Source organism: Semicossyphus pulcher, unplaced genomic scaffold, assembly GCF_022749685.1.
Source record: "Semicossyphus pulcher isolate SPU_LCO1_2020_fin unplaced genomic scaffold, fSemPul1.0.p SCAF_18, whole genome shotgun sequence".
Classification (NCBI taxonomy): domain Eukaryota; kingdom Metazoa; phylum Chordata; class Actinopteri; order Labriformes; family Labridae; genus Semicossyphus; species Semicossyphus pulcher.
Window position 1 is genome coordinate 13,548,825 of NW_027211691.1, and position 22,140 is coordinate 13,570,964.

General features: G+C 41.1%; 1 protein-coding gene across 2 annotated transcripts; it reads right to left on the reverse strand.

Moving 5' to 3' along the window:
- Positions 1–149: 149 nt before the first annotated feature.
- pdcd6 (programmed cell death 6) lies at positions 150–22,027 on the reverse strand. Of its 2 annotated transcripts, none has more exons than XM_069667407.1 (6): positions 21,832–22,027; positions 17,888–17,949; positions 5,192–5,236; positions 4,063–4,221; positions 1,966–2,075; positions 150–1,019 (listed from the first exon to the last, which is right to left on the reverse strand). In XM_069667407.1, exons 1-6 carry the CDS (start codon positions 21,912–21,914, stop codon positions 921–923), a joined length of 558 nt encoding a protein of 185 aa, XP_069523508.1. In that variant the 5' UTR covers positions 21,915–22,027; the 3' UTR covers positions 150–920. The 2 variants fall into 2 exon arrangements, with proteins under 2 accessions (XP_069523508.1, XP_069523507.1); XM_069667406.1 differs by having other exon boundaries at positions 4,051–4,221.
- Between the last annotated feature and the right edge of the window lie 113 nt (positions 22,028–22,140).

Consider the following 22,140-nt stretch of genomic DNA (forward strand, 5'->3'; position numbering starts at 1 on the left):
GGTGAAAACTGCCACTGTACAGCAGAGGGCGACATCGTGCCACTTTGCGGGTCCACCGTTTCCTCTGCAATGCAACGTGGCTCTGTTGACATGCAAATGATGAAAACAAACAACACGAGATTTTCATTTTTTTAATAAAAGATTTTGTCATTTGTGTTGTTTTTACACATTTTAAGGCATCATGCACAAAAAATAAGCCATACTAAAGGCGATATGCTTAACCTCTACCAACAATTATATTGTCTAACATTTGAAGATTTGTTTTTGTTAAAAATAAGTTTGTACAAATATGGCATGTAAGCTGGCATGTCAGTGAATCTTAAAAGCAGAACATTACCTGCTTTCACTGTTTTGTAAACATGGCTTTGAGCAAAATAGGGCTGAGGAAAAGACAAGAGAAAGGGATAGCATGCTTCAATGTGGGGCTAAATTTCCCTGAAAAGCATGCAATGCATCTTAAATCATATTTACAATGCATCATTGTACTCTCATCAGAGCTCTTTTTTCAAAGTTATTAATTAAATGTAAGACATTAAAAAGTTTGTCGACAATAACAGACAGACTTACAGACAGAAAGACATGATGTGTCCACAATATTCCCCAACCCCCACACAGATGTTGCTCAGTTTGGTCATCGAAAACACACTACAAGATTTTTTTTTTAAACAACTAGCATTGTTGTTGTACCTCGGACAAAATCTGTCATCTGGAGGGTATTTATTCTTCAAAAAGCTGGAGGTTCCTTTAACTTTTCTTAGATAATTTTTTTTTTTTATAAATTTGTGTGAAACAGCCAAACAAGGGCTACAAATTGGCTTTAAAAAAATCTTGTAGTGTCCAACATGGCAGACATCAAGGAGGTGCCTGTAGCTTTGGCACAGTTGTGTCCAGTTGTGCTCTTCAGTTGTGATCCTTATACGTTATACTATATTGAAGACCATGGATAGATATTGTTCATATGAAACCTGGATCCAGCCATCTTGATCCGTGTCGTACCGCCTGAACACATCAGTCAACCTCTGTTGAAGAGAGGGAAAATAGTACATTTCATTTTAGGGACATACTTGGGGTCATTGATATAATGCTGTATTGAAACAGCATTATTATAACACATTTCTGTTACTGTTTTATAGCATGATATCACTTTTTATTCATTCACTATCATAGTAAACACACATTCAACACTTCACTGCTTAATAGTATAAGTGCTTGATTGATACCTCTTACTTCTGAAGATGGGTATATACTCAAACAAGGTCACTCATTAAAATGTGCGGCCAAAAAAGTGGCACACAAAGTGGAGCTAGAGCTAAAGATACCTTGAGCGAGGCACTTCAAAAGCTACAGTTATATTAAAGGGATAGTTCGGTTTTTTTGAAGTGGGGTTGTATGAGATACTTATCAATAGTACTACATACAGTGGATGCCGGTCAGCACGGCTTGGTTTTGAGATACCGGCCAGAGTGCAGGCACGGAAGCTAGGCTATATGGCGCTGCAGATACGGTCATTTTCACACGTAATTTATCCACTTATAAGGACGTCCCACCTAGAAATCAATAGTGGTTTCAAATGTACGCTTTATTTGAATAATTCACCATGGTTCACTTTTCAGTAAGAAATCCTCTTTATTTGGCACTACTTTGCGTGGACCGCAACACATACGTGTTCACATATGTTGTTGGATGAGCTGTTTGGGTCAGCGGTTTGTGGAAGAGACAACCAACAAAAGAAAATACAATATTATGGAAACGACAAAGTGCCATTGGCGGTGGGGACCAGAGGACATTGTTTTCCTATGCATGCCGTGAAGTGTTTTATACTCTTGTATACTGTATACTGTACTGTTAATGAATAGTGCAAGAGTAGCCTTGTTGTGATTAAAAAGACATTCTTTGTTTATATGTGCACATGTGGAAAAAAAACGACATGGACATATTCTTTATTCTTGAGTATGAATGTGTTACCTGTAGTACAATACAGCACTGGATGAAGTCATCAAAGGCAACTTGTCCCTTCCTCTGGCGATCAAACTTCTCTATCAGTGTGCCGTAGAACTGATCTGATAGACGATATCCTGCAGAGAACAGCAAACAAGAAAAAATAAATACACTTACACAGATTTTATGTTTTTGATAACTTCACAGCCATGTGAAATCAGACGTCATTTTGGGATTGTCCTGCTCTGAGCCCATTGAAGCAAATGTTAAATTTGTTTCATTGAGATTTAATGTAGAAATTCAATTCATTGGACTCACTGTTTCAAGCTTTGTTAATCTAGTTCTGTTGTATGTCTTTCAGTGTAAGTTCCTCAAAATAAACTAAAAACTAAGTCAAATTCCATGTATGTGTTCACATGCTTGGCAAATAAAGATGACAGTAAATAATGCTACAATAATGCTAACATCCTACAAATTCTAAAATATGGATGGTTCACACATATCTTCCCAGATACACTGCACAAATCTTTACACCCAACACAGTTTAAAGGTGGGCACCCTAGATTCAGATAATTCAGTATCTGACCGACAGTGAAATACACACACACACATTCGCCTTCAACCTTCTAATCCCAAGTAATGGCCATTTAAGTGCTTTTCCTGTATGTCTTTGTGACATTGACCTTTGACCTTTCAGGTATAGAAATGTAAATGTAATCAAAGCCAAACTGAAGAAGTTCATTCAAGGCCCTCCTGAGAACGGGAGGAACTGTTGACAGAAGCACAGTGTAAAATGTAATTCCAGGGGTTGTGGAGGCATAAAAATGAGATTGAATGGTGTGATGATTTCAAAGTGAAGGACAAATAGTGAAATTGAGTCCCACAGAGCTTTAGACTACTTGGAAGTGAGGTGTTTAGCTCAGGTGGTGGAGCAGGCACCCCATGTATAGAGGCTGCAGTCCTCGACACACTGATCGAATAAAGGCAAAAAGCCAAAAACAATAATCTTTTAAAAAATAACAATTAATAATGGCAGGGGTAAATGAAGAAGTTGTGAGTGACATGTTAAGGTCTAATAAAGGGTGTTCTCCACAGCACTGCCACCATCTAATGATACACAGCTGTTACCCCACCTTGAAGATATTGAGCTTTTCATTTGCACATGTTAGAGAACAAATGCAAAACATTTGATGAGGGCAAAACAGCTGCCAATGTTCAGCCAAAGCTACAGCAGTGTGACAATAGTTATTTATATTTATATCATAAAAAAATAAATAGATTCTAAAGGCAGTTTATGCAAGTTCACTCCCTCACGTTTCTGCAAATGTAAATTGTGGTTAAGCAAACAACAAAAACTGAAAGTTTTGTTAAATATAGATAATTGGCTAAGCAACATTTGGGACAGGGTTTCCGTTATCTAGTAATTGCTGTTTTTTTACCGGTAAAATATGAGTCCGACATATTCAAAATCCATCCGTCATAATGTCCGGTGAAAATAATATATTTTCAACAAAAAATTATATCACCGATACATTATAACTCCATTCCCTCAGCGCTTCAGGAATATGCTAAACCAGCCATCTGAACCATTATTGGTCATTTTGGCAAAGGAATTGCTCTCATCGATGCCACAAGCGCATGAGATGACAGCGCTGTGATGACAGCGCTCCGCTGCTATGGAGGCTTGAATTTCTCCATTCATTCTTTTTAAGCAAAATAAATGCAGATAATATTTGACTGTAATGTCCCCCATTTTTCCAGAACATTGAAAGCTTCCAGGACATGTGGACCGCCTATGGGATCATGTTAGCTTTGTCAAAAACATTCTTTTTTTTTGTCACTGAATGAAGATTTTGGATTTATCCTCTGCTGTCGTCACCGCATTGGTATAGCATGTCCATGTATCAACGTAAAACCTTTTCTCAATTAAGGATAGGATTTCAAACTTTTCCTTTAATAAATAACTTCCACCGGCATGCTGATCTCTCCACACATACACAGATGTGGTAAAAAGACACAACCTGACCTGACCTTCATTCCGAGATAGGACATTCCTTTAGACAGCTGTAGAGCCCTCCACCACACTTGTCAAATTTAAATACATAAGCATACTTTGTTGCTCACCGAATCCAGTCAGCGCCTGCCTGAGCTCGTTCTTATCGATGAAGCCGGAGTTGTCCCTGTCGTAGGTTCTGAATATGTTCTGCCAGTCTGTGATGTACTTCCACACGCCGGCAAACTCGTTGAAGTTCACCCCGCCTTTATTTTCCCTGTCGAACATGGCTGAAGGAGAGGGGGAGGGTGTTTATTATTCAATGTATGCCTCAAATACTGACACATACATTAGGTATACACACACAGCTCGAGCCATAATGGACTTTAGCACAGAACAAATATAGTGACAGAAAGGTAGAAATGGTACCACACGTAGTTTGAATGGGCTGTCAGAGAACAGAGTAGTGCAAGCTGTGCCTCTCACAGCTGACTAACTCGTGCCTCCTAAGACTGCATTATACCAGAAAAAGAAAACCTGCCTGCTCCCCCCCAAACAAATACTCCACTCCTCACCCCCATGCGGTTCAATCCAATTACCTCCCAACAAAGGGAGTGTTATCACAGGATATGCTTCTTGCTAAGGGGACAATCAAACAATGGATTTACTGAGTCTGGTACAGTCAGAAGGCGAGGCGACAGAATTATAGGGATTTACTCTGCAAGTCACACAACAAAACGGGAACACAGAATAAGGGGAAAGATATTTTATTATATTTTGTCTGGCTTAGAGCTTTAAAAAAAAAAAAACAGCCACATTTTCGTCAGACTCCAAAGGACAGTTAAAGTACGAAAACAGATTTTGCTGAGTTTGTGTTGAGGTACAGTCTGACCTACCAAAGCTGCCAACCCAGTCCTCAAGTGCACTTCAGAGTTTACAGTTTTTAACCTCTGCTGTTTATTACAGCTGAGTGTGTAAACAGATCAATATTTAGAGTCTGAGGCAATCGGCAGCTGCCCTTTGAGACAAGCTTTCCCATTTCCTCCAGATGCGCTCTCCTCCTCCTCCATTTATTGATGGCTGCAGGTTTCCACTACAGCAGCAGTTACTGAAGCCAAAGATAAGTTTGTTTGCTGGAGAAGGTAATTCATTTAGCCAGTTGTCATGGTGAGGAGGGTAAATAAACAACACGCATAGTCTGAGAACAACAGGCAGTTGTGTAAAAATGAACCGGGCTCATCAGTGTCAGCGGATACTTACATATGATGGAGCGTACAGTCACTGGGTTGAAAGGAGTCCATGTGCCTGTGAGACAGAAGAATACCAGTTAAAACCAGTGGGCTATTTTAGTATCTATTATAAGAGGAAAAAACTAAAAACTTTATCACATAAAATGCTTTAATAAAACATGACATAGCTACTCAGGTGACAGTTATAAGGGGATAAAGGTGTTTTGTAGAGATTTGTAAGATTGCCAAGAACAGAAGGTAAAGAGAGGCACTTTATTGACACAACATAATCTTTAAGACCACTCTGTTATTAACCACCTCAGTATGTCTAGATAACAAAGGCATTGTTAAATTAATGTTTGGGGAGGGATAATTTATGTTCTCTTATTACACAGCCGTGTTAAATACTTGGTTCCCATTGGTTCAGAGGTCTGCTTTTTTTGATAACAGACCACTGCTATGAAGAACAGACTGTTGCTAGGGAATCGGCTCTAATCACACAATCCGGAGGATTAACTGTAATCATATCAATCCGCCGAAAGAAGTCTGGTAGAAGTCAGAGGGAAAAAAGAAAAGAGATGAAAACAGCAGAGAGAAAGGTGAAGGTTAAAAGACGCAAAAACTTTAGGCTACAACAGAGAGGTCTACAAAACTGAAGACGGCACACGAAGTAAACAATAAACAGAACTCAGTACGGGACACAGCGCTGTTTAAAGATGGTGAACATGAAGTAATCATTAAACGAAACACAGTGTGATATACGACAGTGTTTAAAGTAAAAAACTTGTCTGTTAGTCGCGATCTGTTGCCAAATAAGGTAACACAATGGTGACTGAGCCTTTGACCCACTGATGAAAGCCTTTGCATTTGCAGTATTACAGACTGGGTGTCTGTGGTGACTTGTGGAAATAATCACAAGCGGCGCCCAGTTAGTGACGCGTTTTCCATCACCCAGCAGTGGTCTGTGTGCCAGAGAGGGTAGGCGGAGCTAAGCGGCTGCTTTTTCGGTCTCTGCAATTGTTGCGAGTAAACAGTAATCTACTATGGCTGAACAAGCAAAGAAAAGATCGATGACTACAGATACAACTTCAAAAATAAGTGAAAATCCAGAGAAAAAGAAACAAATTTGATGCTCGGATGAAGGCAAACAGTCTAAAAAGGAAAGCGACCGTCAGCGAGGAAAATCAAGAGTTACAACCGGAGCCAACCGTGGACGTCACACATGCAACACTGTCTGGATACGTTGGAAGTGTTTTCCTGCAATTACCATTTATTGCCATATTAAACTATTTGTACTGTATTTTTCGGAGCTATCTGGCACTATAGTTTCCTTTGTGATTAATAAAGTTCTAGCTTATCTCATTTTATCTTATAAGGTGCCGAAGAGAACGAAACTGAAATCGTAGAGAATATCTTTAAGGACGGTGAACAGAAAAGAAAATGTCAACAGACTCTGACAGTGACGAGACAGAAACCCTCTTTCAGGGTCTGATTCCTGCGGTCCGGTTCACCTTGTCTTACTTCACCATCAGTGGAAATGTTTCCATTTAACGTGAGTAAAAACAGCTCGTAAATCTTTTCCCTTTTTTCAATGATCTGCCCCCTCAATGAAAAATAAAACGTTTTTTCCAAATCTTTCTCACTTTTTTATGAATTCATTGCCCTTATGGTATCAGTTTCAGTCTGTGTCACAAAAGATGGGGTAGAGGCCAGACAACAGCTTCTTTGGCTTGATTTATATGTCTGTTGCCTGTGCATTAAAAATTACAAATGGCTGGTGAATTGGAAAATAAACACTGCCATGTATCATCATTTTATATCCTCTGAGAATAATATTTCTCACCCCCATCATTTTCAAACATGCTGGAAAGATGTGTTTGACATTCCTCTTCCCTGTTAAAGATATTTCTATTTATTTATCAATCATCTTGTTGAAATGATTAAATATTGCCAACAAGAAAAAATATTAGAAATATGGAAAATAGCTGATGATCATTTTTGTCATGATGAAGAAGAGGATATCATGCATGTATTTTGGTATTGTCCTGTTGTTGCATCTTTCTGGCAGCAGGTGGCAGACTGGCTGGCTGAGCAGGCAATCCTACCTTTATCCCCATTTAACGTTATTTGGGGTTTTCAAGATGATCAAAACATGTTTTGATCATCTTGAAAACATGTTTGTGCTTGGCAAAGTTTATATAATGAAGTCAGTCCAAAAGTTGTCTTTGAGAGCGTTTATTTTAAGGATTATTATCTTCAAGAAAAGCTGATTTCGAAAAGTAAAAAATGCGATAAAAATAAATGGGATATCCTGACATTGTCAAAAACCTTGGATACAGAGGAATGATTTTTATGATGATCTTATGTTATCCATAATGTGATAATTTTTGGTTTCTTGTGATGTTGAAATAGCGAAGAGTTTTTAGACCTGAATTAAGGTACACATAATTTAGTTTTTCTTTATGTATTCAAATGTATGTAGATATGTATGTAGACATGTATATATATACTGTTTGTTTATTTGCTTGTGTCTGTGTATTTTTGTTTATGTGTAATAATAAATAAAAAAAAACAGCTAGCATAGCTCTTTCTAAGAAGGCTGGATTTAACCGTTGCTATGGACGCAGCTCTCACTGTGAGTGTAACAGACTATTTTTAAAGACAAAACTGAAACATAATAATCCTTAAATTAATAAAATAATTTCCTAATCAATATTTTGTGTTAAATTATTCGTTTGGAAGTAGGTAGTCGTATAATAAGCGGGATAATGTGTCGTGAGCAGGTTATCACGGAGAAGCCAGTTCCATTCCCGCGATAACAACCTGCTCACTATACATTATCCCTTACTTACATTGTTGCTATAGTTTGCTGTAATATTTGAGCTTTCCCACCACCTTCTCCCATTGGGTTGATATACATTTTGTTAGCTAAGTCCAAATGATCTGTGCCGATAACGAACAGAGGTCAGCATTTAAAGTAAGTTATTTTTAAACAGACTTGAAGGCAGCTGAGTTGAACACACAAAATTGTGAGGACAGTTATACGGTCAGGAAAAGACTGATTGGGCTTTAGTTCAGCCTAGTGTTTTTACTTTATAGCCGTCTTCACGCTCTAAACTCTCAAGACACTGAGATTTATCAGGGCATCTAAATCCTTGCTGACTCACCCTCTCACTTTATTACAGAGAAGCCCGACAGTTCAAGACCAGAAATAAAGACAAGTGAGAGTAGGGGGGTGGGGGTGCAGAGAGGAGACAAGAGAGCACATAAAAGAGAAGAGGAAAATACAACCAGAGGAGGCAACAAAAGGAAAGTGACACAAGGAGAAAGGAGGGAAAACTTTTGTGGTTACGTTTTTGTTACAGTAATCTGAACTCTCTTTCAGACTTTTGCTGACTTAAGATCACTCCCTGCAACTCTATCTGCAGCCCCTAAAACAGCATCTGCAGAATTTTAACAACTCTGCATAGCGTGGGGGCCTTTTTCACACTGTGCTGGTCCTGGCTGCTTGTTTTTGATTTCCCTGCCTGCTCAGACAAGGTCCTCTTTGAAATAGAGCAAACCAACTTGATTTAAATAAAAGGGTTGCGAGCAAAATAGAACAAAGACATTTTATTCTATTATTTTTTGCCTTTGAAAATGTGTCAAAATTAAAGTGAAGGCAGAATCGACTGAGTTTGAGATGTACTTCGGAAGCACCCGACGTTTTCCTCTTCTTTTCTTTGGTGTGTATTATTGATGAGTGAGGCTGTCTGGGACCTTTGGGTGGAGCTGCTCTGGGTGCAGGCCCGAGGCTCTTGCTGGAGCTGGGGTTTGGGCCAGAATCCATATTCTTACACTATCTATTGGAGTGCTGATCTGAAGCAACAATAATTAAATATGGTATTGATGTCACACCAAATTGTTGAACCTAGTCAGAGTAACTGCTGTGTTCATTTGCAACAGTGCAGTCAGATGTATGTTAGAAACTACACAGTATTCATCTGACATGTTTAACTCATAGATTGTATAGAAGTAGCCGTAGCCTCATGGTAAGGCCATAAACCTGCATTCTTCCTAAAGGCCAGCAGTGGTTCAAAAACAGTCAGATTGTATGATTGTATTTTTCATGAGCTGAACTCAAAGATCTAAGACTTTTTCTATGTACACAAAGAAATTAAAGAATAGAATTAAAGCAGCGGAAAATATCGGCAGAAAAATGACATATCTGCCGAAGCCTGTATGTAATTTTCAAGCCATTATCTGCAGATACTGATAACATGCCGATAACATCATGCATCCCTAGATCTTTAATATGATTTAGGGCAGGGGTCTCCAACCCTGCTCCTGGAGAGCTACCTTTCCTGAATGTTTTAGGTTTCTCCGTACACTGACACACCTGATCTGCTCATTATCAATCCCCTAAGAAGCTTCAGTTGGTTGATAACACGCACATTATTCAAATCAGGTGTGTCAGAGTACGGAGAAACCTAAAACATGGAGGAAGGTAGCTCTCCAGGAGCAGGGTTGGAGACCCCTGCTTTAGGGTGTGGCTTAATGTCATTGAGAAGTTGCTACCCAGGGGGCATGGCAGGATCAGTGTTGCCAGATATCGTGTTCGTATGATAATTTTGGCCTATGTACGAATGATAATGCCAAAAAAGGCCAAATGTACGATCATTTTTTTCCCTTTCAAAGAAACCCACACTAACAGTTCAGCGATGCATCTGTCATTCATTGCATCTTTGTGCGATCGCGGCTTGCAAGCAGCTTCCAGCTCTCTCTAAACTGACATTCACCAGACAACATTTCTGCCACCTTTGCTACAAAACTAAACATATTGTTCCTTCTGAATTGCATGTTGGAAAATGTTCAAAAGTTGTAAGATGAACGCATCAGACTTAAAGATACAGAGGCATCTGAAATCCTTAAATAACATCTGATAAACGTTGCCCCAGCATTAGATCCATTAGAGAAAAGACCAAAGCAAAGAAAAGAGAACAAGCTGTGACCCTCCCAGCCACACAGATCTTCTACTCTGACACACACACACACACACTCTCTCTCTCCTCACACCAGTAGCTAGCTGTGAGGTCACCAATGAATGCCAGACAGACTGTGGCTGCTGAGAGTGAGGTGGTCAGTATGGTTGAGATGTTTGTGTGCGTCTGTGTGTGCGCCTGATGGCCGACTGGTACAATCCACCCTCTGTCCGGTCCGCACACTGGGCTCTCTCACTGGGGAACCGCCAGGGGTGAGGTGGAGAGAGGGAGAAGTGAGGAGGAGGAGAGAGGGGGGGGAATATATGAGGTGAGGAGGGAGGCAGGCTGGTGGAAAAACAGAGTGAGCTAACCGCAGTGTACACAAATACATATAACGGCTGTGTGGGGCTCAGTGGGACACTTGTATGGAAGCAGACATTGATGTGAACTTTTACACACAAAACATTTCTGTCATACACCTTAAAAAGTAGTCTCAATTGATTAAACCAAAAAACAGAAACTTAATTCTCTTGGCCAAAAGGTAATGGTTTGATTTGGGGATATAAAAGGAAAAAAAATATACATATATATACTCTAGGGATGCACGATATTGGATTTTTTGTCGATATTTAATATGCCGATATTTTCCAACCCTTTTTGCCAATTGTCAATTTCAATAAGTCTCCCCTGTAGTGGAATTGATATTGTTATATGCCAATTCTTGCAGTGTCCAAAAACTGCCATAGAGCAGACATCTTGAACCCTTCTTCACACAAAATGTCACGTGTCTGATCACTCACGTTTCTGAGCACACCTGAATGCAGCATCCCCCCGAAACACGGCAGTGAGGGAGACATGCCCAGACTTGTTTACTGCACCTACTACGGAGACGTCAGTGATCGCTGACGGACTCTTTTTATTGCGTGTGAGTCCATGAATATGTGAGTTAGTTTTGCACTGATGTTTATGTTACTCTCTGTTAGCGTCGGCTAGTGTCTGTTAGTGTCTTTTTCTATTCATTGGCTCGAGTTTCTGCGACTTTTTAGTCTTTATTTGTACATTGTTGATAACTTTGCGCAGGCGGTGCAAGTGCACACTCGTGTCGAGTTAATGTCGTAGCATTACGTAGGTGTAGCGGATACACCTGCAGCGCACACATGGCGTGAGGTCGTGTGTGTCGTCAGGAAGCAGAAGACGTGACCGTCACCGAGCAGATCACGCTGATTAAACATACATTTGAACACAGTTAGACATGGCCGATGACATACCGTAAAAATAACCCAACTGCAGACCATAAGTCTGTTAGTATTTATTTCATAAAGAACATGTCGCTCCCCCTGAGCTTTCTCTACTTTTTCATAAGGGTGTCAGAGTCACTGAGCCAAGAGTGGTAAAAGTAGGAGTGGGGTTTTTACAATCCCAAATAATAAAAAGTATGAGTGTTATTGTTTATACGACCATGAAAACACACTGCATTTATCTGGTATAATTTCCTGTGTATTTTAAAATCACAATAAATATCGCAGAACAAAAATATATCACGATGTATGTTTTTTTCAATATTGTGCAGCCCTACATGGCATGTACACACGATATCCTACAACAGTGGTTTTCAAAGTGGGGGCCGCTAGGGGGGCCTCAGAAAATAGGAGGAAAAAAAAAAATATATATATATATATATATATATATTTTTTTTTTTAAATAACCATTTGTCCTGAACCTAACAACACGTAAACTGGCGTAATCTCGGATTCTCAAATTCAGCAATACAGAAAAATGGCCATGATTGCCCGAAGTGCGTCCTCTGTCTGGAGACCCTCTCAAACAAGTCTTTAAAGCCTTCGAAACTTCGGCGTCACTTGATGCAAAAACATCCGGCAGAGGCCGATAAAACAGTAGACTTCTTCAGACGTAAAATTAGCATTTGGTCAGGCGATCTGCTGCATTCACACAGCAAGCTACCGTGCCGAGCGGGCCCTGAAGGCATCATTTTTAGCCTCATACCACATTGCTCGTGCTAAAAAACCTCACACAATTGGAGAGGATTTGATTCTACCAGCTACCAAAGACATTGTCCGAGAATTGCTTGGTGAGGATGCTGCCAAAAAAATCAACGCTGTCCCACTCTCTGTTGTCTGTGGGTTTGGGGGTCCCCGGCCAGAAGCTAATGCTGTTTGGGGGGCCTTGGCATGGTAAAGTTTGTGAACCCCTGTCCTACAACACCAGGGAGTCAAATCGTTGTTACTTTTTCTAGCTCATTCACTGGGTCATTCTCAGTTTGTTTTGGTGGTTTAGGCCACACAACAGTTACAATGTGTGAGACATAGACTGACAGGCTTGATGCAAAGGATCCCATCACTCACAAACAGCAATGTTGCCTCAGACCATATGCTAAAAATGACACAGTGAGTGAGAACATTAAGCAGCTCATCCACTGTTTAGATACAGCACAAATCGAAAAGCGGGATTGAACAGTGACAGCGTGAAAAAGGGTTTAAAAAGCTCGACTACAAAAATCAATGTTCACTGTCTTGTAACCCTGCGCAACTGTAACAGAGCTTTGACAAATGTTACAAATGTAGTGTTGAGGTAAGAGTTGTTGAGCGAGCTCTTTGAATCCCGCCATTTGGCCGACTCTGCAATCTGCACGGCGAGCCCGTGCTCTCTCAATCGAATCAGCAATTTTAGAGCCTATTACTTCTCCTACACACTTAAATAAATAACTCAAGGAGGAGTATAAATCTGTGTGCGCAGGAGAGTGGGGGGAGCATTCTGGTAAGATGTCTACTCACAGCTGAGTGAAAGGGAGGCCAAAAAAACATATTTATAGCAAATGGCGCATTTTCTACATGGCATACACACAACACAGACATGCACATACACACCAGTGGCTCAGGTCCAATCAGTGTCTCATCAGGGAGGTTATATTGTCACACCCAGAACTGATACAGGGATGAGAGAGGGAGGGAAAATATAGAGAAAAAAACAGCAGAAGTGGGACTAAGTGAGGGAGCATGGGCGAGAGACAAAGAGAGGACAAACAGACAGAGGACACAGCAGGCACTGAGTCTGTGCCATATCCTCCTGGGGAATGTAGGGTGAGGAAATAAGAGAGGAGAGGAGAGATGATAGTGTAGGAGAGGAAAGAAAAGAGTAGGAGCAGGGATAGGAAAGGAAATAAAAAGGAGAGGAACTAGGAGAGGAGGGGAGCGATGCTAAAAAGGCCCATCTTGAACAGTCATCCATCTCATGCAGTCATAATTGTATTTGCTTTAAAACAACAGAGGCAAAATAAATCATGTGCCAGTATGAAGAGATGATAACACTCTTATAATGCAGTCTGTAATCCTAAAAACAGAACCATCACTTCACAGTGAGCCTCACAAGCATGCCAACACTTGATAAAAGAGAACCTGGGTTAACACAATGGAAATATCCTGCTGCGTTGGCAGGTTGTTGAACTTTGAAAAAGAAAAGCGGAAACATGGAAAGGGAGGCTGGCAGACTTCAGAAATGCAAAAAGGCAGGTTTTGAAGGCAGAGAAAGAAAGGAGCGATAAGAAGAAGAGAGCGTAAGTGGTGTAGAAACATCAGAGGATAGAAGAGTGTAAACAGCAACAGCAAAGCCCTGACTACTCCTGCCTCGCTCTGCAGCCTCAAGGGCCTTGATTCTCCTTGCACTCTGCTGCCCTGAGGAAGGAGGAAAGGAAGAGAGGAGAAAACAAGAGGTAGACGACTAAGATAGAGGTCAAGAAAGCAAACAGCGGTATGGCTGACAAAGCTTGGTTTACAGTGTGAAACTAAGTAAAAGCAGCGATATCGGGGTCAGTAGAGCCACAACACACACAGGTTGGTGGCTTCATAGCGAACTGTCGGGCAGGATGTGGTGAAGTGTGTGTTCAGCCCCACTGGCTCTGTTTCACATCACAGTGAGCCCAATGAGCCGGCGGAGGCTGGACCGGGAAACCTGCCGTTTACTACGCGCACAAACGCAGCAAGGTGCAGATCAACACAGCCCTGACAAAAAACGCACACACACACGATAAATCTGTGAAAACAAAAACGCGTCTCGCTGACCCTTGGAATAAATGCATGCAAAATAAATCACACTCACACATACCGTATAAACACAGATATTCATGCATGCATGCACAAACACACACTCACACTAATCAGTATGCTGAGCCAGAGCCACTGCGCAGCCTGATAACAGCTTCTTTCACTGCTGCTGCTGGCTTCAACGCTCCTTTTTTTTTTCTCCCCTCCCTCTGAAGTGCCCAGAAAAATGGGTTTCTGAGAGTAATCTGTTCAAAAGTCTTTGAAAAGCTGCCTGAGCCATTCAGCCATAAACCTGATGGGGAACACATTATATTTTAATGAGAAGACAAACATCAACCTGGTGCTACAGTTTCTGGGCAAACCGTGCTTCGTAACACACGTCACATTAATCATTACCGGATTTCAACCTTCCTGTCTGACTGTGAGCAAGGTCAAGAAGCAGTATTCAGCTATTTTAACTACCATGCTCTTCTCGCTTGCCATGATTTGGGCAGAGAGGATGACCTGTATCATTTATTCAGCAGTGCTCCTCGTGCCGCCTCGCAGAATCACAAGTATTCCTTCTTTCTGTTTAGAAGTCCTGATGGGAGCTAAGCCTTAATCCAGCTTGAATCCTCCTTCTCCTCCTGAGCTACACAGGACCAAGAGAGATTATACTTCCTTTACTAGCAGTTGTAATGCTCGTGTTGCTCTCTCTCAGGGTGCTTTTCATGATGATTTTTTAGCTATTACCGCTTAATCTTCAATCTTTTTCAGATGAACTCCCATTATGCAGCACAGAAAACACTCCTAGCCTGATTTTAATTTTGATATTACCTGTCACCTCCTTTACTGTTGCTACACGTGTCACAGTTTATATGCAGTTTACAATAATACTCCTTGGACCAGCAAAAAAATAGGTTACACTTTTAACATAACAAGAGAAAATACTTTATATATGAAGACCATAGGCACATCTCTTTTCCTCGCTCCTTGCTTTGAATAAGGATTTTTTTTCTGACTCACCATCTTGCAGGCCGTCCCTAAGCTCTTATTCCTGCACTGAGGAAATAGGATCAAGGATTGAGGTGGGATCTCTGAGGAGCCGTGAACGAGGGTTCACTAGAGTGCCTCCGCAGAAGTCTTTTACTGACAGACATCCCACATTATTAGATGTCAGTTATGGATTGCAGCAGTGGATTGGAATGATCTGATATTTTTACTCAGAGTGCTGATAAAAATCGATTCATGTCAGAATCGCAATTTTTTAATTTCTACAATTCTGAATTGATTTGAAACTTCAAAAATCGATTTTTATAAACGTTTCTTTCGTCTTAGAAAAAAACCCACTGCGTGAATTGTTTGCCGTGCACCATTTCCGGCTTCCATTGTACACAGTTCCAGGAAGGAGTGTGTCGGGCCTGGTCAGTAGTGCTGCTAACATCAGCTAGCTCTCGGCGTCGGTAAAGTACGGGGGAAGCCCTGACCAATGCCCACGGAGGAGCTCTTATCTGTGATGCGTGGACCTCTCGAGCCACCCGGTCATTCGCGACATTCACCGCTCACTACAGCACGGATTCCTGACAGCTCGAGTCTCGTATAAAAACGCAAGTGATGCACAAAAGTCACACGGCTGCGAACGTGACTCTGCAGCTGTCCACCACACACACGCTGAAAATCAATGTCTCAAAGAGCTGTCGAGCGTTATTGTGCGATTGTTTTGAAACATACAAAATAGGAGTTTTTGTGTTATTTGTGTAAAAATATTTTTTTAAATGGCAAGTTTCTGATAAATATAAAATAAAATAATTATAAAATAATTATATAATCTTTTGTCTTAGGTTTGCCTCTGTGTATTTACCTTATTGTATCAAATATTAAAGCTGCATAATCTTGAAAACATTTTACTGTGCTTTAATGTCAAACAATAATTTGCCACTGCGGTTTCCTAAGCACATGGCAGACTGGAGTAAATCCTGAAATAATCACCCCTTTGTAACAAATAGGGCATTGATTGTGAATCAGGAATCTGTTTATTTTACATAACCAGAGTTTCATATCAGAGAAAGGTATACAAAGACCCTAAAGGCAGTCAAACTACTAGTCTTGAAAGGCTTGCTTTTTGTAAGTATAGGATATTATCGACTGATAGGGGTCTATGAGGCCCATATACAGCGATATTGGTATAACTGTATTCTGTTTTTTCAATATACACTGATATGAAAAAACATTTTATAGGACATATATGAATACAATGCTTGGGTTCATTTGCAAATGTTGTCATTGCATAGTTTGTCCAGTAAAGCATGCGTCTTCTCTATTGTTTTACTCTCAGGACTGCAGCACATGCAGCAGAACATCCCGTGTGAGCGTACAGCAGTCCGAACTAGCATTATAGATAGAAGATATAATAACGCTGAATATTCCTTAATGAAGACTTTGGCTTAAGAACAGCCTTCTGTGTACCCTTTGCATAGTTATATTAGAGTAAAAGAGGCGCCCTATCCATGAAGAAAATGTCCATTCTCATTCAAGGTCAAAAATTCACTGCATAGGTATCATATAGTAAATCAGTTAATCTGGTATCAGCCTTTAAAATCCCATGCAGCTCAGGCTCTACCTGTTACCCCAATATCACACCAGTAAGCATGCTGTTGTACTGAATATCAGCACAGCTGTGATTCAGTCATAGGTAAAAGGCTGCAGGTAAACACAGCCGCGCTTATTTTCAGTCAAAGCACGACCCAGGTGTGATATTGCTTTTATAAGAGTTCTACAAGCTGCATTGATTAAAAGCAACACATTCAAATTTAGTCTGTTGACAGTTGTTTTGCTCGCATGTTTGAATGATTAATCTAAACAAAGACTGTTACACTGATAAACGGTATGCAAAACACCTTAGGCAGACTGATACATATGGCTAAAAGCTCCAGTGCTGTTATACTCTATATCAGCGCTCATAGAATGCCTCTTGTCTAATCTAATAACTGGGTCGTAACTAATTGTTGTATCGTGTAATGTGAAATTCTCCAGGACTTTGGAGTACGACTGGATTCCGACTATAGTTTGTAAGGTAGCCAGACTGACACGCTAATGTTTGCAGCATATGTTAAGAGCATGCAAACCTCATGTTTCATTCAATAAATCTACTTGTGTGAAACCAAGTGGTGTGCTGGATATCTGGCTATAGTTTTCCACTAAGCAGAACTGTAGTGAAGAAAAAACACTTCCTGATCCTGCCTTCCACTCATGGCAGGATCCTTCAGTAGTAGATCTGTGACACTGTTTGGACTGGTAAGGACCGTGACACAATTTCCACCATCAGCCGTAACAGTTTTGAGTAGGCTGTCATCACAGGGACGCTGAGGCATATTGAAGTTTTCTCTTTGAAGCTACACTGATAAACTTTTCACCTGCTGCTCTGTTGTCCTGGGACAAAAATAATTCATCTTTTCTCAGTCCGCCTGCCACTCCGGGATAAAAATAAAATCACTAAACATTTTCTGCTTAAGCTTGGCAGTTTTTTTTTTTAAATCAAAGAGTGTCTGAGAGCAATGGTGTGTAACGGCTAGAGGGGAGGGAGAGATCAAAAAAGAGGCAGAGAGAGAGTTATAAAAATGTGAAGAAGACAGGAAGAAAAGAGGAGGAGAGAGACGCCAGCAGAGGAAAAATGGTAAGAAGAAAGGAAGAAAAAAGGGAGTGGCAGAGCAGTCAGACACTGATACATACCATTCGATAAGGCCTGCTGAAGCTCTGAGTCTGATATCACTCCACTCCGGTCCTTGTCCACCCTGGGGAGAAAAACACAGATTAGATACTGCTTGCATTAACAGCTTCACACGCCCACACTCTCTGACACACAATAGGAGCGGGCATCAGCATGCGCCAGCTGAAACTTTATCCTGCAGAGCGTGTGTCAGTATTTCAACAGTTTACCGAGTATGAATGGAGTCCTGTGATCAGGACACACAAGGCCGCTTGTACGCTAGCAGCTCCCCTGAGAGTGGCCAGGCAGGCTCTGAGTGTGTGTTTGTGTTGATGGTAAGAAAGTAAAGTGAAACTGAATGTGGGCAAACGTACTTATCACTTGTAATGCTACCAGCATAGTGTCATCTTGCCAGTAATCCAGACATTGTTACATATTTTAGACTGATAGGCGATTGGATCACGTTGAAGTAAAGATGCCAAACATTCTCAGGTTCCGTCTTGCAATGCGGGCTTTGGAACGTTGGGACTTTTTCTAACTGCCAGGCGTTTTATGAAGCAGTAAATTACATGATTAATAAAGAAAATAATTTGCAGTCAAATCAATGCAACTAAAGATTATTCTCATTTTTAATTAATTAACACAAATCCAAAGATATTCAGTTTTCAAGACATTAAATTAAATGTTCACAGTCGAGAACCGGGGAATGTTTGGTATTGGTGCTCAGTTAAAATCATTAATCCCTTCTTACAATAACAAACCTAACTGCAGTGCTCTTGCGCTTATTGACGCCGTTGGCTGCTTCTTCTTTAAGTAAGAAGTTTGTTTTTTAAGTGATGTGTCAGTATTTAAAGGTAGCTTTAGTCGCCTATCTCGGGAGGTGCTGGGTTGTTGGCAGACATTAAAGAAGTATTCAGGAGGAAATACTGAGCAACTGGCTGGCGATGCGTGTCGATCTATCAACACTCCTCCTGGGTATTAGCTTGAATAACTAAATAAATAAAGTTAAAATAAACACACTTGTGTGGGTTTGTGTGGTGAGATGTTTTATAACCTTAAGGAGTTTAGTTTTTCTTCCTGTGTTTGAGCTCAGCTTAGAAAAACTTTCAGGAAACAAGGCAACATCCAGCAGTTTACTACATGGAAAACATACAGGCATGAGGAAACCTCCCTCATAAAACAACAAGGATATCTGAACGCTGAGAGCTTTAATTGTAAAACCTTCTACCTAAAAAGATAGAGGGTCAGCCCTAACGTAGCCAAGAGTCTTTCCCTGAGACGCAGAGACGTAAAAACATCAACAGGCTGGACTGTGACACAAATACCGAGTTCACAGTTTGAAAAACAGCTTAGTCAAACATCCAGTGACTCAGATGTTCCTTAGCAACCTGCCTGACCCGACCTGTCAATACAGAGCGCACTCGACAAACGCAGTCTGAATACCAGAGGAGAAAAAGACGGAGGGGAGGAGACGGGGAACCCCCCGAGAGAGAGAGAGTGAAAAACCACAGGACCGCCCCAGTGCGGACTTTATAGGCTGGGTTTCTGCTCGCAGCTTCATGTTGCACTCTTCATGTCTGGAGCTTTAATGGCTTTCTACACAGTGATCAGCTATAAGTCTGTGTGTTTTCCTCGCTTTACCTGCCCCCAACTAAATAAAGAAAAACAAACATATGGAGACTTGCTTGGCCTCCTTGGGGAGAAAAACAGCTCTCTGCATGACTCCATAAATGAGGGCTTTGTCACAGTTAGATGAGGGGTGGTGGGGATGGTGAAGTACCCCACCTTTACCAAACATTGATTGATTAACTCAAGATTGAAGTGTGTATGTGAAAAACTGAGCTCTCCCTTTTCTCCTCCTGCCGTCCTACTACTAACGCACTTACCAAGTTACCTCGCCGGACTCTTACAAAAGAGCGAGCTGAAAATGTGAAAACATCATTAAAAGCTCTCTCGCCTGCAGCACGGACAGTTAAGCATCTGCTGTTACCATCAAATACGAAGCTTGTATGTAAAACTGCCGGACAACGTAAAACACCACGGTTCAGTCAGTTATTCTGCTCAAACTTTCCCATGTTTCACTGTTTCCTATGAAGCAACCAGGTCGGAATATGGCTTGCGGAATCAAGGCCGCCCTACTTTCCACATAAACGGTCCAAAAGTAAGGAAAGCGGAAAAGAGAAACTTCCAAATTTAGGCTGCATTTCCGAAACCTTCAGAGGAAATCCTGCTCTCCAACAGTCAGTTTCCATAGCTTCTTTTTGTAGCTATGATCAATGGTGTAACTAAGTTACAAATCAAATCATTGATTGGTATGTTTCTGGTTAAACTGTCCCTTTGTTTCAGTGATCACATCAGCTTTACAGTAAATGGAATTGTCTGTTTCCTTTTCTTGACAGTGTCGTGTTTTTAATATGTTCTGTGTTTATCCAGCACCATGAACATCTCCATTGTTGATCTGAATCCATTTCAAAATTGAATATATCTATAGAATAGAATGAAGTAACTTAACTATCCAATGTAATAATTGCACAGAAAAGACAATCAAAAAAATGTGACTCAAGATGAACAGATAATCAAAGACTGTGAGACTGTGAGTCATATTTTAAAAATGCGTGGGTCACAGAGATTAAGAGGCCTCCCGCGTCAAGTATGCTCTACTGACTCTGATCACATGACTGAGGGGATTCCAGCGCCACTCTGCCAGATTTTCACCAAGAGGCAGCAGATGTTGCAGCGTAATGCTCATGTGAGGGATGACTGTGTGTTCATGAGAGTCTTTTCTTTGTGATGATCACTCCATATGTGTGCGTGATTGTCATGAGGTGCGCTGTTGTGACTGTGAATAATAATGAGATAGGGCAAAAGGGCAAAAGACATACATGTGTACATCCAACCTGATTTCTGAGGGGTTCTGCACCATACATAAATAATTCGTAAAGAGTGTTTCAAGCCTTGCTATGCGTGCAGAATCGCAATGTTGTGAGAAAGCAAAGCAGCAGGGAAGAATCCTCTGCAGTATTACATAACTCTATAGCTTACTACAACCAGGGGCCAAAGCATATCAACTATTTCCCCTCTGCCTTCTGCTGTGACCTTCTTAGCTGCTGACACACTTTTGACTCAGGCTATGCTGAAATTGATGACTATCACTAGTTGAAAGCCGCCACTGACACTGTAACATCAGCCCAGGAAAAAAAACACATGTTGTGGTTATCAAGCTGGACAGAGCTTTCCAATGTATTCATGTCATTCATGAGTTAATTCATGAGTCCCATAAATAGATACACGCTGCGTCATATATGGACTCACAAATGTGAGGGTTACTCCAGGAAAGCCCATCTTGAGAGGGTTTTCTGTGCTGACTTGGTCCAGACAAGGACTGTGGGATCATTCATTCATAAAAAAATCTCACAAATGTCTATTTTTATATTAAAGATTCTTCAATGGAACTGTCTCTCTTTTATAAGTAGAACCCAGAACAAAAGCCTTCAAGGACTCCTGGAGGTCCTTGGACCTCAGTTTGTAAACTCTTTTTGCCATAGAAGACAGTTTCCTGGTTGAACCGACAGATTCCTTTAGACTTTATTGAAGGTATTAAAAGCCTATAATTAAGCTCTGTGACAGGGTATAGTAGCGACTCCAGAGTATTACAATGTGACCAGCAAAGTGACGTATGACAGCTATTGGATATGTACGTACACTGTGCAGTTGTATTTCCAGGAAGCACCACAGCTGAGAGGTAACCGTAGAACTGAGATCACTTCCTACACTGCGGAGCACTGCTTTTTGCCAAAAATAGTTTGAAGACCACCAGAATAAAGACGAGCTGTCAGTGAAACATAGTATCACCAGCACCCAACCCCACTCTCTTCCTCTCGGCGCTACAAACGACAGCAGTTTTCACTGCGGATAGGAGTGAGGGGCAGGCAGACAGCAGCGAAACAGACCGCCTTTATCCACTCACCTCTGAAAGATATTCCACAGAAAGCCCTGGTCCGGGGGAGCGTTGATGTGCGGCGGAGCTTTGTACGGACTGTGATACGCCATGATAAAGGGAATGTTCTGTCAAAATTGTGCGAGTATAACCGAAAGGTTGCTTTCCCTTCCGCTGTAGTTTCTTCACTGGGCAGCTTCAATCAGACTCCACCACCCGACGTTCACGTTACTGCCTGCCTTCTCGCGCACAGAGGCGTGGCCAATCATTCAACACTTCCCATAAGGAGGCTGACGTCACATTTTCCTCACAATTTCCTTTCCTTTCATGAGTAAAAAT

Coding starts and splice junctions, on each gene's coding strand:
- pdcd6 (XM_069667406.1), bottom strand. CDS start 21,914: ATGGCGTATCACAGTCCGTACAAAGCTCCGCCGCACATCAACGCTCCC. Junction 4,222..5,191: donor GACTGTACGCTCCATCATAT/GTAAGTATCCGC, acceptor CCTCTCCTTCAG/CCATGTTCGACAGGGAAAAT. Junction 1,020..1,965: donor AGTGCTGTATTGTACTACAG/GTAACACATTCA, acceptor TCTCTTCAACAG/AGGTTGACTGATGTGTTCAG.